General features: G+C 54.3%; 2 protein-coding genes across 5 annotated transcripts; both read right to left on the reverse strand.

The window, feature by feature from the left end:
- Nucleotides 1-37: 37 nt before the first annotated feature.
- Nucleotides 38-3,793, reverse strand: uap1l1 (UDP-N-acetylglucosamine pyrophosphorylase 1 like 1). The gene is made up of 9 exons (XM_008424781.3): nt 3,367-3,793; nt 2,714-2,918; nt 1,857-2,032; nt 1,609-1,781; nt 912-1,105; nt 701-841; nt 450-635; nt 306-372; nt 38-226 (listed from the first exon to the last, which is right to left on the reverse strand). Exons 1-9 carry the CDS (start codon nt 3,659-3,661, stop codon nt 146-148), a joined length of 1,518 nt encoding a protein of 505 aa, XP_008423003.1. The 5' UTR covers nt 3,662-3,793; the 3' UTR covers nt 38-145.
- Nucleotides 3,794-4,035: 242 nt separating this feature from the next.
- On the reverse strand, nt 4,036-16,652 carry slc25a25b (solute carrier family 25 member 25b). 4 transcript variants are annotated; one of them, XM_008424777.3, is made up of 11 exons: nt 15,327-16,652; nt 12,868-12,994; nt 12,711-12,798; nt 9,206-9,241; nt 8,915-9,026; nt 8,681-8,839; nt 8,145-8,297; nt 7,976-8,083; nt 6,886-7,053; nt 6,662-6,812; nt 4,036-5,020 (listed from the first exon to the last, which is right to left on the reverse strand). In XM_008424777.3, exons 1-11 carry the CDS (start codon nt 15,639-15,641, stop codon nt 4,836-4,838), a joined length of 1,602 nt encoding a protein of 533 aa, XP_008422999.1. In that variant the 5' UTR covers nt 15,642-16,652; the 3' UTR covers nt 4,036-4,835. The 4 variants fall into 4 exon arrangements, with proteins under 4 accessions (XP_008422999.1, XP_008423002.2, XP_008423000.1 ...); XM_008424780.3 differs by lacking the exon at nt 15,327-16,652 and adding an exon at nt 13,591-15,259; XM_008424778.3 differs by lacking the exon at nt 9,206-9,241.
- Between the last annotated feature and the right edge of the window lie 50 nt (nt 16,653-16,702).

Genomic DNA, 16,702 nt, shown 5'->3' on the forward strand with positions numbered 1-16,702 from the left:
GAACGCAGCGTTTCTCAGTCAGTACGTTAAAATGAAACAGTTTGAATGAAATTTTTATTTGTTGGTGTAAAAGCAGTTTATATAAAGTTTCCAGTTGATCCCTGACTGGTCCTCCAGGCCCGGTGTCTCTGCGGTTCTGATCCGATCAGGCCTGCAGCTCTGCAGCTGCTGCTCCGTCCAGGATGATCGGCGTTCTGATGGTTTTGCCCTTCAGCAGCTCCAGGCCCTGGGAGCACGAGGAGCTCTGATTATTAACGAGCAGAACCAGAACCAGAACCAGAACCTGACGTGGTTCTGCTGCTCACCTCTCCAAAATACGACAGCAGAGGAGAAATCTCACATTTCAGCGCCGGATGATTCTCTGCTGACGAACTGTGGACCAAAAGTGTTTAATGTCTGCTAAACACAAACTGGACCTTCATGTGGGCGAAGGGTCAGTGACCTCTGACCTGGGCGGCATCTGGATGCTGTTCCCCTGCTCGTCCAGCAGGGCGGCGCCAGCGGCGGCTGCCCAGCGGCAGTGCTGCGCCAGCAGGGCGGTCCTGGCCGTGGTGGGCGTGTCGGACGGCGCTCCGTCTGCGTTCTTCAGAGGGGAGAACTCGTCCTCCCTCCGGACCTCCAGAACCACCAGGTTCCTGCGCAGAAAGCAGCCGGTCATCCAGATGACCGGCAGTCTGGAAACACGCCGGATTATCCGTACCTGGAGAACGGAAACACGTCGAAAACAAACTTCTCCATCTTGATGCCGTTGGGCTCGGTTGGGTTGACCTGGTTCCCACAGGCGTCCAGGAACGGGACCTTCTTCAGAGCCACATGAGGCTGCAGCTGGTCCTTAAACGTCCTGGAAGAGATCCCAAGGTCAGCAGAGATTCCAGGTCAATGACGGTAATCCGTCCCGCCGGCTCTCTCACTCCACCACGTCCTGCAGGAAGCTCCTGGTGAAGAAGTGGTTGCAGATGTTTCCGGCGCTGTAGACCAGTTCTCCGGCTGGTCCTCGGCGCCGGGCCGCCTCGGGTCGGATCTCGCTGTACTCCACCACCCGAGGGACTCCGCCCACCCTGCAGACCACGCCCACCGGCTCGGCTGGGTCGGCCTTCTCCACCACCTGGTGGAGCAACACGGGACTCAGAGCCAGCAGCAGCAGCTAGCAAGCTAATGCTACTGAGCTAACGTCGGCCATGTTGGTTCGCTCGGCGCCTGGATGAAACGTTTCCTGCTTGGAGACTGTTGTTGTGAATCGGAGCCACATAAATAAACTGATCGTTGGAGTTTGTCGCCCCCAGCAGGTCAAATCTGCCACTGCAGGTCAAACCTGCATGCTAGCAAAAGCGCTAAGCTAAAAACGAGCCGCGATCTGGACAGGAAGTCAGGCTCCGATTTATCTGATCTAGTGTTTGACATGAGGAGGCAGCTGCAGGTCAGAGGTCAAGTCAACAGCTGACTCATCTGAGTGAGTTAAAAAAGTTAAACTTGTTAATTAAACTGATCCATTCCAGGAACGACCTTTGACCCAATGGATTACAGTTGAGACTCGTTCTGATAACCGTGTTCTGGACGTGACCTGAACCTTCGCCGCGTCGCTCAGCGAGCCACAGGAAGCATCAGAACCTTGGCGCCGCAGTCGGCTCCTTTCGCCACACAGAAGCCAACGAACAGCGGGTCGGCCATCTTGACCAGGATGTTGTCCACGCAGTAGACGTGGACGAACTCCACTCCTCTGCGCTCCATGTCCTCCAGGACGCCGTTGTCCTCCAGCGCCTGGTACAGACCGCCGTTACCGTCTGACGCAGGGAGCACAGAGGTCAGAGGTCACCAAGGGGCGTCACGGCTGTGCTGCGTCTCCTGACCAAACCCACCTGGAGCCATGGCCAGCTTCCCTTTGTCCTCCAGGATGACCTTCCCGTCAAAGGTCACGGCCGGGATCATGCGCTGCTCGAACATGACGATGTTGGAGGGATGCAGGCCGAAGTGAGCGTTGTCCTGGAAGAAGGTCTGGGTGGGCTTCAGCGTGAACTCACTGGTCATGATGTACCTGGACAGGTGAGGAGGAGGAGGAGGAGGAAGAGGAGGAGGAGGAGACAGTCTGAGGTTTAACAACCACATCAGGTTAGCGCTCAGGACAGGTTCTGGTTCCTCAGCCAATCAAAATGCTCGACAGAACGCAGCCAGCCAATCAGTGAAGATCTCTGCGGGCTGGTGGAGTTTTTTTCAAAATGGCCGACCGGTTTACGTTTCTGATGGCCGAAGTTGAAATAATCCGTTGACGTCCCACCAGCTGGTGGCGCTCTGCCTCATTCTGACGGGATTTCATTTGATATTAGTGAGGAAATTATTATTTCTAAATTTGATCCCATTTCTGCTCTGGTGATTATTATTATTATTAATAATAATAATAAATTACAGCTTCGCTCCTCAAACTGACAACCTAACAGTTTTTACCTGCAGTAACAAATTTATTCGATTAAATTAATGATAAATTTCACTAATTTTCCTGCAACTTAAAATACTAAAACATGAAAATATTATAATTTTTTAATTATTTAGACAAATACAGGAGGACGTTTCTGGCTTTGTTTTGCCTAAAATGTGCAACTTTTGAAACTCGGAACATTTGGTCAGTTTTTGGTGGATATTTATCCATTTTCCCGTCTCAGCCGGTTCCTCCTCCCGGTTTCCTGGCCCAAAGCTTCCCGCCCGTCGGTTCTGGTCTCACCAGGGGACGGTGCATTCGGCCCCCAGGCGGCTCTCTGCCAGCTGCTGGACCTTCAGGATCCGCTCGGCTTGGATCTGGTACAGCGTCTTCCCGCTCGGCAGCCCGACGTCGAACATCCCTTTGGGGTAGCGGACCCCGAGCCGCGTCCCCTGACCTCCAGCCAGGAGCAGAACCGCGACCCGACTCCTGGAAATCTGCAGGAATCCTGATCAGAAACGACAGATTCATCATTTACATTCATTTTTAGCTGAAACTGGAATTTTTTTTCCAACTTTTTAACCGTTTCTGACATTAATATTTGAATCCGTCGGAGGCTGATGATGCAGGATGTTTCTGATCAAACGAACGGAAAACAAACTGCAGCTGAACAGGCTGGGAATTGAACCAGCAACCTTCCGATCTGCCATCTTTCTCTCTACCTGAATATTCCTCCAGGCGCCATTTTAATCCGAAGTGCTCCCTCTAGCGGCACTACAGACTGACGTCACACTACTGCCTAAACCGTGATTGGATGATCCAGTTACTGGTTCTGACCAGTAGGGCGCATGCGCACTCATCCCTCAGAGCCATCAACAGTCTTCAGATTTTCTACTATCGCGATAAAACACGGAGTTCAAATCCCAGCGGAGTAACGTCGGTTCTGGTTCTGGTACCTTCACGCTCCCATCCAGCCAGACGGTCCGGGTCGCTGCTCCTCACGCTGCCCAGGCTCTCCGGGGGAACCGGCTCCAGGTTCGGCTCCAGGTCCCGGTCCGGAGCGCAGGCGGCGGCGGCGGCTGCCGCCTCCGCGGCCGCCCGGCAGTGCTGCTCCAGCCGCGGCAGGTCCAGCTGGGCCAGCTCCCGCAGGAACGCCTCCTGCTGCTCCGAACCGAGCTCCGGCCAGAACCGCAGGACGTGGGCCTGGCCCGAAGCGTCCAGAGCGGTTCGGATCTGCTGCAGGGACGGCATTTTTGGAGCGGTTCTGGTTCTGGTTCTGGTCCCGCAGCGCAGTCAGGAAGTGACGCCTGGTGGCTGAGCAGCTCGTGACTGAAGGCAGACATGATCCCAGAACCGGAACCAGAACCGGACGACTCAGCAGCTCGTCAGCTGATCCAGACCGGAAACCGCAGAGAGCCGGGTTCCGGTCATAGCGGATGACGTCACAGAGAAACCATCCATTCATGTTTGAAATGTTTCTTTAAACCGGAACCAATCGGAACCAAAACCCGGATCTTCTCCTGGAACCAGAACCAGCCTGAACAAGAACCTTCAGCAGAAACTACATTTTAAAAACTTTATATTTATTTATTATAGATATATAGATATAGATCTACGACACAGAGTGAAACATTCCAGCCTTTATTCTGATGGTTCTGATGGTTCTGTTGGGTCAGAGAATGAAAACATTCAGTTTTCAGCAGAACCTTCTGGTTCGGTCCAAACAATCAGTTTAATCATGATCAGAAAAACCAATAAATACTGAAATAAATACAAGAAACCAGCTGAGGGGTCCGGTCTGTTCGGATCCGGTCCGGTCAGGTCCGGTCCGGTCTGTTCGGATCCGGCTCGGTCCGATCCAGTCAGGTCCGGCTCGGTCCGGTCTGTTCGGATCCGATCCGGTCACGTCCGGTCCGGTCTGTTCGGATCCGGTCCGGTCTGTTCGGATCTGGTCCGGTCCAGTCTGTTCGGATCCGGCTTGGTCCGGTCCGGTCCGGCTTGGTCCGATCCGGCTTGGTCCGGTCCGGTCCAGTCTGTTTGGATCCGGTCCGGTAGGGAATCAGTTCGCTTCAATGATCAGGAAAGTTTCCGAGTTTTCCCATGGAGCCTGAACGCCTCACGCTGGGATCACGTGATGCTGGTTGCCATGGTGACGGAGTCCCGGTGTCCGCCGGGGTTTTTCCCATCAGAACCCGGAGGTTCTGCTGACCTGGACCCAAGCCTCTGGCTCTGGAGGGGGACGGCTTCTGGTTCTGATCCAGAACATCAGACCCAGAGGAGCTGAGACGGTCCACCAGAACCAGAACCGGGTTCCCCTAGCGGTCCAGAACCGGATCATCATCATCATCAGAGATGATGAGGATCAGCGGGTCGGGCCTGGAGCCGGGTCATTGGGCCGGGTCACTCGGTTCCGGTCGGGTCCGGCTCACCTGGACTGGACCCCCAGCGACCTCTTGAGGTGTTCGTAGACGACGTAGCTGATGCTGACGGACGGGACGACCTTCATGAAGTTGGGGGCGAGGCCCCGGTAGAGGCCGAGCGCGCCGTCCGTACGGACGATGAGCCGGAACAGGGCGGCCATGGAGAGCTGGGGGCCGGCCTGCAGCGAGGCTGGGGAGACAGAGGGGCAGCGAACGCATCACAGAGAGGCAGCGAACGCATCACAGAGGGGCAGAGGAGACAGAGGGGCAGCGAACGCATCACAGAGGGGCAGAGGGAGACAGAGGGGCAGCGAACGCATCATAGAGGGGCAGAGGGAGACAGAGGGGCAGCGAACGCATCACAGAGAGACAGAGGGGCAGCGAACGCATCACAGAGAGACAGAGGGGCAGCGAACGCATCACAGAGAGGCAGAGGGGCAGCGAACGCATCACAGAGAGACAGAGGGGCAGCGAACGCATCACAGAGAGACAGAGGGGCAGCGAACGCATCACAGAGAGGCAGAGGGGCAGCGAACGCATCACAGAGAGACAGAGGGGCAGCGAACGCATCACAGAGAGACAGAGGGGCAGCGAACGCATCACAGAGAGGCAGCGAACGCATCACAAAGAGACAGAGGGGCAGCGAACGCATCACAGAGAGACAGAGGGGCAGCGAACGCATCACAGAGAGACAGCGAACGCATCACAGAGAGACAGAGGGGCAGCGAACGCATCACAGAGGGGCAGAGGAGCAGCGAACGCATCACAGAGAGACAGAGGGGCAGCGAACGCATCACAGAGGGGCAGAGGGGCAGCGAACGCATCACAGAGGGGCAGAGGGAGACAGAGGGGCAGCGAACGCATCACAGCGGGGCAGAGGGGCAGCGAACGCATCACAGCGGGGCAGAGGAGCAGCGAACGCATCACAGAGAGACAGAGGGGCAGCGAACGCATCACAGAGGGGCAGAGGGGCAGCGAACGCATCACAGCGGGGCAGAGGGGCAGCGAACGCATCACAGAGGGGCACAGAGAGGCAGAGGGGCAGCGAACGCATCACAGAGGGGCAGCGAACGCATCACAGAGGGGCAGCGAACGCATCACAGAGAGACAGAGGGGCAGCGAACGCATCACAGAGGGGCAGCGAACGCATCACAGAGGGGCAGCGAACGCATCACAGAGAGACAGAGGGGCAGCGAACGCATCACAGAGGGGCAGCGAACGCATCACAGAGAGGCAGCGAACGCATCACAGAGAGACAGAGGGGCAGCGAACGCATCACAGAGGGGCAGCGAACGCATCACAGAGGGGCAGCGAAGGCATCACAGAGAGACAGAGGGACAGCGAACGCGTCACAGAGTTGCTGCTTCCCGTTTTTTCATTTCGTTCTAATTTGTTCAGTCAGAACCAGAGACATGAAGCGACTCGGGTCAGTGAACCGGGTCGGCTCAGCAGAGGAACCTTCTGGTTTCTGGGATTAGATCAAACATTTTATTGGACCCAACCAGTCCAGAACCAGAACCTTTATGGAGCTACAACAGATTATTTCTGTTAGATTCAGTCAGGAGTTGCAGCTGCAGCCCGGGTCCAGTTCTGGTTCTGATCCGGTCGGGTCTCAGTGCTGCTTGTAGGGTCTAAAGTGGGTGAATCCCCTGACCTCTAAATGACCTTGAGCCCCGAGTTGACGACCTCTAGAGTTCAACAAACAGAGTCACTTCCTGTGTGTCTGCCGGTTCTGATGGTCCAATCAGGACCGGTTTGGTTCCTACAGGAGCAGCAGCTCAGACAACAGCATGGAGTTCTACAGGACAGGAGCGGTTCTGATCGGACGGACCTTGCGCCTGCATCCGGGTCCGGACCAGCGCCAGCGGGTAACTGGCCAGCTGCCCACAGGTGCTGGAGGTGGTGCCACAGGCCAGCAGCACAAAGACTCCCGGGTCGGCGCTGTCCGTGGCGAAGCGCTGCAGCCAGGAGTTCTTCAGGGTCTGAGCAGAGGAAACGGGTCAGACAGCAGAACCGCGGCGGCGGCGGCCCGACCCGCGGCGCCGGTCCACTCACCTCGTAGACGGCCAGGTCGATGCCGGCGTACGGGATGATGCCCAGCATGTTGGGGACGTAGCCCTTGTAGAACGCCGCCACGCCCTCGCTCCGCAGGATGTGCTTGGCGCAGTCCAGGATCCCAGAGTACTGACCCGTCTTCCGCAGGGCCAACCGGGTCTTCAGAACCTGAGGGACACGAAGCGTCCAGGGGAAACGTCACACCGGACCTCCACCCTCAGCCCACACACCTCCTGCTTTCCTGGAACTTTCCTGGAGCTAGCCAAGGTTCACCAGGCCTTTTCCAGGAGCCTGCAAGGCATCATGGTGGAACTTTCCAGGAACTTAATAGGTACCAGAAATTCCAGAACTTTTTTTGGAACTTTCTGCTGGTTACTTTCCTTAAGGTTCCACAATGTTTCTGGGAAGTTCTGGCATAAAGAATTATATGCTAATTGTCTTACAAATTAGCATATAATTCATATATGCTAATTCATAGAAGAATTAGCATATATGAATTATATGCTAATTCTCGGCCAGAATTAGCATATAATTTATATATGCTAATTCATAGAAGAATTAGCATATATGAATTATATGCTAATTCTGGCAACGGCCAGAATTAGCATATAATTTATATATTCTAATATATTAACTATATGCTAATTCTCTTACAAATTAGCATACAATTCATATATGCTAATATATGAATTATATGCTAATTCATAGAAGAATTAGCATATATGAATTATATGCTAATTCTGGCAACGGCCAGAATTAGCATATAATTTATATATTCTAATATATTAACTATATGCTAATTCTCTTACAAATTAGCATATAATTTATATATTCTAATATATTAACTATATGCTAATTCTCTTACAAATTAGCATACAATTCATATATGCTAATTCATAAAAGAATTAGCATATAATTCATATATGCTAACATAAGAAATGTATGCTAATTTTCTTACGAATTAGCATAAAGATGCTTCCCCTCAACTTTCCACCATCCTGTCTAAAGTTTCCTGGGTTTGGGAAGAGGAACATGGAGTTCCTCATTCAGGGAGGAAACTCCATGTTGGCACCGGCAGGACGCCCCTCACCTCCATGGGGTAGATGCTGCTCTGGGCGATCGCCCCAGCCAGAGATCCCGACACGAACCTCTCCGTCATTCCCAGCGTCTCCTGGTTGCTCCCGATGAGCCGTTTAATCTGAGAGACAGCAGATCAGATTCACTCAGCAGGAACGACCCGGTTCTGACCCGGGTCTCACCTGCTCGTAGGCCATGAACTTGATGGCGGACTCTGGACCGATCTTGATGACGTTGATGCCGTTTCCTCTCCACAGCGAGCGCACGCCGCCCTCGCGGATCATGTGCAGGAAGCCGCTGCCGATGCGCATGCTGTTGGTTTTGGAGGCGTGGACCTGAGGGGGCGGAGCTTTGCTGCGTCTTATTCATAATCAGCAACTGATCAATACAGGTACTGATATCCAACATGTCTCCGTCTCTTTAAAACCCGCTGGTGTTTCTGAAGCTCCGCCTCCAGGAAGTCGTCCCTCTATTCCACCAGCTGTTTGCTAATTGCTGCTGGCTAGTCTGAAGGAGCTGAGCGGGGGAGGAGCTGTGCCTCGAAGGCGGGGCTAGGCCCACCCAGACGTTTTGCACAGGTGACTCGTTGCCATGGAGATTAAAGGATTGATCAAACATGAAAAAGCTCCAGGCTGATGAGGGATAAAACACGGTACTGGCCCTTTAAGAACATTCATGACCCTGAATCAAAGCGAGTCTGACCCCTGTGGCGTCTCACCTGCATCAGAACCTTCAGCCGGTCCAGCGGCGCCGTGCAGGTCCGGGACACGGCGCCGGCGCCTCCTCCGGCCACCAGGTGGCGCCACCACATGCCGGTCTTCTTCTCCTCCGCGGTGAACTCGTCGGGGACGACGATGCTCTCGCCGACATCCAGGATCTGTGGAAGGAGGGCGCGGCGTCAGGCGGGCCCGCCGGTAACCTAGCAACGGCCAGGCGGTCGCCGCGGCGCTACCGTGGAGTGCCTCCAGTGCAGGATGATCTCGGGGATGTTGTCCGCCGGGTGCAGCAGGTGGTAGTCCCGCCACTCGTCCCAGTCGATGGTCATGGTGCCGTCGGTGTCCATGCTGCAGGGGGACGGAAGGACACGTCAGCACAGAACCGGGTCAGGGAGGTTCTGACATGCACGGCCGGATCGGATCAGAGCCATGCTGGAACTGAAGCTGCAGGACGGCAACGAGCAAAACAAGAAGCAGCAGGAGGTCAGCAGGAGGTCAGCAGGAGGTCAGCAGGAAGTGATACTTACTGCAGGACCGGGGTCCAGATGAACCCCGCCCTGATTCTGGGGCAGACCGGAGACACACAGAACCACAGACCGGTTAGACGGAACCAGACGGAACCAGACAGAACCACAGACGGAACCAGACAGAACCAGACGGAAATTCAGACATAATTTAGTTTATTTCATATAATTGATGGATTCCTCTAAGCTGGTGGGCGGGGCCAGCGCTGCTATCGGCAACCTGATTGGTTGGCCTGCAGTGAGGTGAACCAATCAGATGTCTGGGTTCATTCAAAGCTGCCATGATGGAAATAATTCATGTGAAACTGGAACAAATTCAAGTTTAAATTTATTGAAGGTTCAAGTTCAGCTGAACCAACTGGACCAACGGAACCAACTGGACCAAACTGGACCAACTGGACCAACGGAACCAACTGGACCAAACTGGACCAACTGGACCAACGGAACCAACTGGACCAAACAGGACCAACAGGACCAACGGAACCAACTGGACCAAACTGGACCAAACTGAACCAATTGGACCAACTGGACCAAACTGGACCAAACTGGACCAACTGGACCAAACTGGACCAACTGGACCAAACTGGACCAACTGGACCAACTGGACCAAACTGGACCAAACTGGACCAACTGGACCAACTGGACCAAACTGGACCAAACTGGACCGACTGGACCAACTGGACCAAACTGAACCAATTGGACCAACTGGACCAAACTGGACCAAACTGGACCAAACTGGACCAACTGGACCAAACTGGACCAACTGGACCAAACTGGACCAAACTGGACCAACTGGACCAACTGGACCAAACTGGACCAACTGGACCAAACTGGACCAACTGGACCAAACTGGACCAACTGGACCAAACTGGACCAAACTGAACCAACTGGACCAAACTGGACCAACTGGACCAAACTGGACCAACTGGACCAACTGGACCAAACTGGACCGACTGGACCGACTGGACCAAACTGGACCAAACTGAACCAACTGGACCAAACTGGACCAAACTGAACCAACTGGACCAAACTGGACCTAAATGGACCAACTGAACCAACTGGACCAAACTGAACCAACGGGACCAACTGGACCAAACTGGACCTAACTGAATCAACTGGACCAAACTCGACCAAACTGGACCTAACTGGACCAAACTGGACCTAACTGAATCAACTGGACCAAACTCGACCAAACTGAACCAACTGGACCAAACTGGACCAAACTGGACCAAACTGGACCAACTGGACCAAACTGAACCAACTGGACCAAACTGGACCAAACTGAACCAACTGGACCAAACTGGACCAAACTGGACCAACTGGACCAAACTGGACCAACTGGACCAAACTGGACCAAACTGAACCAACTGGACCAAACTGGACCAAACTGGACCAACTGGACCAAACTGGACCAAACTGAACCAACTGGACCAAACTGAACCAACTGGACCAACTGGACCAAACTGGACCTAAATGGACCAACTGGACCAAACTGGACCAACTGGACCAAACTGGACCAAACTGAACCAACTGGACCAAACTGGACCAAACTGAACCAACTGGACCAAACTGGACCAAACTGAACCAACTGGACCAAACTGAACCAACTGGACCTAACTGAATCAACTGGACCAAACTCGACCAAACTGGACCTAACTGGACCAAACTGAACCAACTGGACCAAACTGGACCAAACTGGACCAAACTGAACCAACTGGACCAAACTGGACCAAACTGGACCAAACTGGACCAAACTGAACCAACTGGACCAAACTGGACCTAAATGGACCAACTGAACCAACTGGACCAAACTGAACCAACGGGACCAACTGGACCAAACTGGACCTAACTGAATCAACTGGACCAAACTCGACCAAACTGGACCTAACTGGACCAACTGGACCAAACTGAACCAACTGGACCAAACTCGACCAAACTGGACCTAACTGGACCAAACTGGACCTAACTGAATCAACTGGACCAAACTCGACCAAACTGAACCAACTGGACCAAACTGGACCAAACTGGACCAACTGGACCAAACTGAACCAACTGGACCAAACTGGACCAAACTGAACCAACTGGACCAAACTGGACCAAACTGGACCAACTGGACCAAACTGGACCAACTGGACCAAACTGGACCAAACTGAACCAACTGGACCAAACTGGACCAAACTGGACCAACTGGACCAAACTGGACCAAACTGAACCAACTGGACCAAACTGAACCAACTGGACCAACTGGACCAAACTGGACCTAAATGGACCAACTGGACCAAACTGGACCAACTGGACCAAACTGGACCAAACTGAACCAACTGGACCAAACTGGACCAAACTGAACCAACTGGACCAAACTGGACCAAACTGAACCAACTGGACCAAACTGAATCAACTGGACCAAACTCGACCAAACTGGACCTAACTGGACCAAACTGAACCAACTGGACCAAACTGGACCAAACTGGACCAAACTGAACCAACTGGACCAAACTGGACCAAACTGGACCAAACTGGACCAAACTGAACCAACTGGACCAAACTGGACCAAACTGGACCAACTGGACCAACTAGACCAACTAGACCAACTGGACCAAACTGGACCAAACTGAACCAACTGGACCAAACTGGACCAAACTGGACCTAAATGGACCAAACTGGACCAACTGGACCAAACTGGACCAAACTGGACCAACTGGACCAAACTGAACCAACTGGACCAAACTGGACCAACTGGACAAAACTGGACCAACTGGACCAAACTGGACCAAACTGGACCAACTGGACCAAACTGGACCAACTGGACCAAACTGGACCAAACTGAACCAACTGGACCAAACTGAACCAACGGGACCAACTGGACCAAACTGGACCTAACTGGACCAACTGGACCAAACTGGAACAAACTGAACCAACTGGACCAAACTGGACCAAACTGGACCAAATTGGACCAAACTGGACAAAACTGGACGAACTGGACCAAACTGGACGAACTGGACCAAACTGGACCTAACTGGACCAAACTGGACCTAACTGGACCAAACTGGACCTAACTGGACCAACTGGACCAAACTGGACCAAACTGAACCAACTGGACCAAACTGGACCAAATTGGACAAAACTGGACGAACTGGACCAAACTGGACCTAACTGGACCAAACTGGACCAACTGGACCAAACTGGACGAACTGGACCAAACTGGACCTAACTGGACCAAACTGGACCAACTGGACCAACTGGACCAACTGGACCAACTGGACTGACGGAACCAACTGGACCAAACTGGACCAACTGGACCGACGGAACCGACTGGACCAAACTGGACCAACTGGACCGACGGAACCAACTGGACCGAGCGGCACAAACTCACATGGATGATCTGAGAATAAAACCAGCTGTCGTCTCTGAGATCATCTGATTTTATGTGCTGCCGCCCAGAACCCTCCATCTTTGGCCCAAACACAGCAGAACCAGTACCGACCCGGTTGGACCCGGTTCCTCTCACCTCCTCAGGATCTCCTCGGCCTGCTCCTCCGTCAGGTGGATCCCCAGATCCCGCAGCGACTGCATGATCTCCTGCGAGTCGATCCGGCCTGAAACACACAGAGAGGTCAAAGGTCCCGACCCGAGACCCGGTTCCGGTCCCGGTCGACCCGCCTCACCGTCGTTCTTCCTGTCCAGACTCCTGAAGACGAGCCGCAGCTTCTTCTCATGATCCCGGAGGTACTGAACGAACTCCTGGAAGTCCAGCTGGCCGTCCAGGTCCTTATCGCCGGCCGTCACCATGCGCTGCACAGAGAGGGGCCAAACATGAGGGCCGGGGGCCGGGGAGGGCCGGGGGGGAAACATGAGGGCCGGGGGAGAAACATGAGGGCCGGGGGCCAAACATGAGGGCCGGGGGCCAGGGAGGGCCGTGGGGGAAACATGAGGGCCATGGCCTCATGCTTCCTCAGTCATCTGGATCCGTTAGAGAGAAAACTTTTCATCAGGTGAACTGAGCCAGACTGAGCTCTAACCAGAACCAGAACCAGAACCGGACCTAAAAGGAACATTCAACATTGATGTTCATCAGACTGAACATCAACAGCCCTCAACGCTGATCCAGTTAGACCCAATGAATCAGAACCACTTCAATTTTCCCAGAACTCCCCATCAGAACCAGGTCACAGAACCAGAACCTATGATTCTGATGCAGCTGCAGTTTCCCAGCAGGTTCTGACCCAACTGGACCCGGATCGCCTCTCTGATGATACATGCTGCCCTCATTTCTGCCTGTTTTCCTTCCACCAGATTTTCTGCTCAGAGCCTGAACACAGAAGGGAAACCGGACCGGACCGGACCGGACCGGACCGGACCGGCCCGGCCCGGCCCGGCCCATGCTGTACCTGCTGCAGGTCCGGAGGCGCCACCGTCAGGATCAACCTGCTGGTCCTGCTGGGAGCACTGGGAGCGGCATCCTGGCCGGAGGGGGCGGAGCTTCTCTGGAGGACCACCTGCAGCGTCTCGCAGCGTCCTGCAGGCTGGGCCGGATCAGACCCGGCCGGGTCGGAACCAGCCGGATCAGAACCGGCCAGGTTGGAACCGGCCAGATCAGAACCGGCCGGGTCGGAACCGGCCGGGTCAGAACCAGCCGGATCAGAACCGGCCGGGTCGGAACCAGGTGCCTCGGCCCGGCTCAGCAGATCCAGGAACTCCTGCAGCATCCTGAGACGGACCGGGTCAAATCAGAACCGCATCACTTCCTGCTGCAGGACGAGAGATGCAGCGTCCGGCGGTGCGTTCAGGAGCATCTGGTGCTGTGGGACGTCCTGCTGCAGCATCACTGCAGCATCACTGCAGCCCCGCCGGCCAATCACAGCCCCACACACTGCTCAGCCGCGTCGGCAGCCAATCACAGCCCGGCTCTCAGCGTGGAGCTGTGTCAGAGGAAGGGGGGGTGGGGGCTGCAGGGTTTCCCCTTCGTCATCCTCCTCTTCCTCCTCCTCCTGCTGCAGCGGCTCGGACTCAGGCCAACCGAACCGTCAGCGTCCAGAACCAGAACCAGAACCTCACATTGGGCCAGCTGCACTTTTACACTGTAAAAACCCCCGTTAGACCGTCTGAATAAAACTGAACTCAGGTCAGTGACGTGAACATCAACTGACTGGTTTTACACGTTGGTTGAGTTTCGGCAGGATTCCTCCCCCGTATCCAACTGTGTGGCGTTTCAGGTTCGGCCGCCAGCTGTGGAGATTTGTGGCAGGTGTGGCTTTCCGTAGCCCCGACTCGCTCTGAGGCTCATTACTTTCCACCAGCAGGAAGCCGGCAACATGCTAACTTCCTGTCCGACAGGCGGCCATCTTCCCCACGGAGGGAAGCCAGAACCAGACGGACCGGACCAGAACCATGTGACCCGTCAGGTCCGATCGGCAGCTGGATCAATGGTTCCCCTCCATTCATCACTGCTGACCTCTGACCCCGGAACCCAGAACCCAGAACCCGCCTCCTCTGCAGAATGTTCTGGAGTCTCAGAACCGGTCGGGTCGGGTCTTCAGTTCTTTAACTCGTTTAACCAGCAGGACGTCGGTCACATGACCTGGGGTCACTGAGGGGTCACCGAGGGGTCGGGTTAGCCTAACCCTAACCCAGAACCTGGAGTTCTGGTGATTTACCGGGTCAACATGTAAACAAAGTAATCCCAGAGTTCTGATCCGTTAACCAGGTTCTGATCAGAACCAGAACCCGGATCCTGCGGTTCCAGTTCATCTGTCTGTCTGGATCAGTTCTGGGCCCAAACACCAGGAGGTTCTGGAGGAGAACCTTCTGGGTCCCGTGGTTCTGGAAAAGGTTCTGCTGTAAAAACCCACCTCAGGTTCCGAACCTGGGGGCGTGGCCCAGTAATCCCGTCTGTAGTTCGGGGGGTTTGACTTTGTTAAAGTTCGGAACTGAAGCTAAAAGAAAAGTTCTGGACCAGTTTGGGTCAACAGAACCGAACCGAACCCAGATAAACAACCTGCGTGCCGGAACCATGGCGGGCTGGTTCTCCAACACGACCCGCACGTCCGCAGTAACCCGAGCTGCGACCCGAACCCGTCCGGATCAGAGCGGACCCGTCCCGAACCCGTCCGGACCGGACTCTTACCCGCAGCTCGTGCTCGGTTCGGTGGACCCCCAGCTTCTTCAGGCCGATGCTCAGGTCGTTCACGCAGATCCCGCCGTCCCCGTTCACGTCCAGGATCTCGAACAGAACCTTCAGCCGGTGCTCCTGGTCCGGACCGCCGCACACGTCACACGCATGGTCCGGGATGTCCGAACCGGACCGGGAGTCCTGGGGGGGCCGCGGGCTGACCGGGGGCGGCCCGCAGCCTCCGCCCGGGTCCACGCTGGCGTGGGTCTCCGCGGACCGACACTGGCAGAACAGTCCGGCGACCAGGCGGGTCCCCTGCGGCTGGATCATGAAGTTCCGACGGAACCGAACCGGACTGATGGACGGACTAGCACCACGTCACATGTCCCAGAACAATCCCAGCTCAGCCTCTACAACACGAACCAGAACCGTTCTTCTGACCGGATCGGCCTCCCACAATCCCCGAGCAGAACCTGTTCGGTTCTGGTCCGGTTCTCAGAACGGCTCCTCCGTGGACCGAATCCGATAAAAGCGGTCCGTTAGTGTGATTCTAGTCCGGGCTGTCAGCGAGTCCAGCGGCCGCTAAAACCCGTTCACCCGGTTTAAACAGAGCAGAACCGAAATAAACCCAGAATCATCCGAACCTGGATCAGGTTCTGCAGGTTTTCAATTAAAATTGATTAATTTACCGCAAACCGAGAGTCCGCGTACTGCGCCAAACCGGCTTCTGCTATACTCTCGCTGTTTACCGCGAGATTACTTCAGGAAAACACGGGGCACATTGACTGTGGGAATTCCGGCTCCAGACTGGGATCTGGATCATTTGGCTTCGCTTAGCGGGTCTTCTAGCTAACAAACGGATCTATTTTTATTGTCCTTTAACCGAAACACCAAATTAAAAACGGAGCCAGTAGAAAACGCAGACTTCTTGTGGATTATATTAATAAATCAGAAAACAGAAACACAATTAACTGTTTTAACACAGGCGGCTTATTAGCTGTTGATGCTAGCAATAGCTTGCCTATAACTGATTCTCAACTGGCAGATTTAAACTTCAGACCAGAACTGGACGGGTTTTGAGAGGCGGTTCGTTTGGTTTCACACTGAAATATAATCATAAAACAGAAATACAAACATTGAACCCCGTTTATATCACATCACCAGCAGCAGAAAGCGAAGACAAAGAGTTAGCACATTGAGCTGGATCGGTCCAGAGCGGCCGGGTTTACCGGGAATAAAGGAAAAGCTGAACGGAACCGGTGAGAATGGATCCGAATCATGTGGACCGAAGAGTTCAGATAAACTCGGTGACCTCTGACCGCGCGATCCTCTGATGAAGATAATGAATCACTCTGGGCGTTCAGATGAACGGTTCCTGAACTGTTCAGTCT

This window comes from Poecilia reticulata, chromosome 12, assembly GCF_904066995.2.
Source record: "Poecilia reticulata chromosome 12, P_reticulata-male-v2, whole genome shotgun sequence".
Taxonomy (NCBI): domain Eukaryota; kingdom Metazoa; phylum Chordata; class Actinopteri; order Cyprinodontiformes; family Poeciliidae; genus Poecilia; species Poecilia reticulata.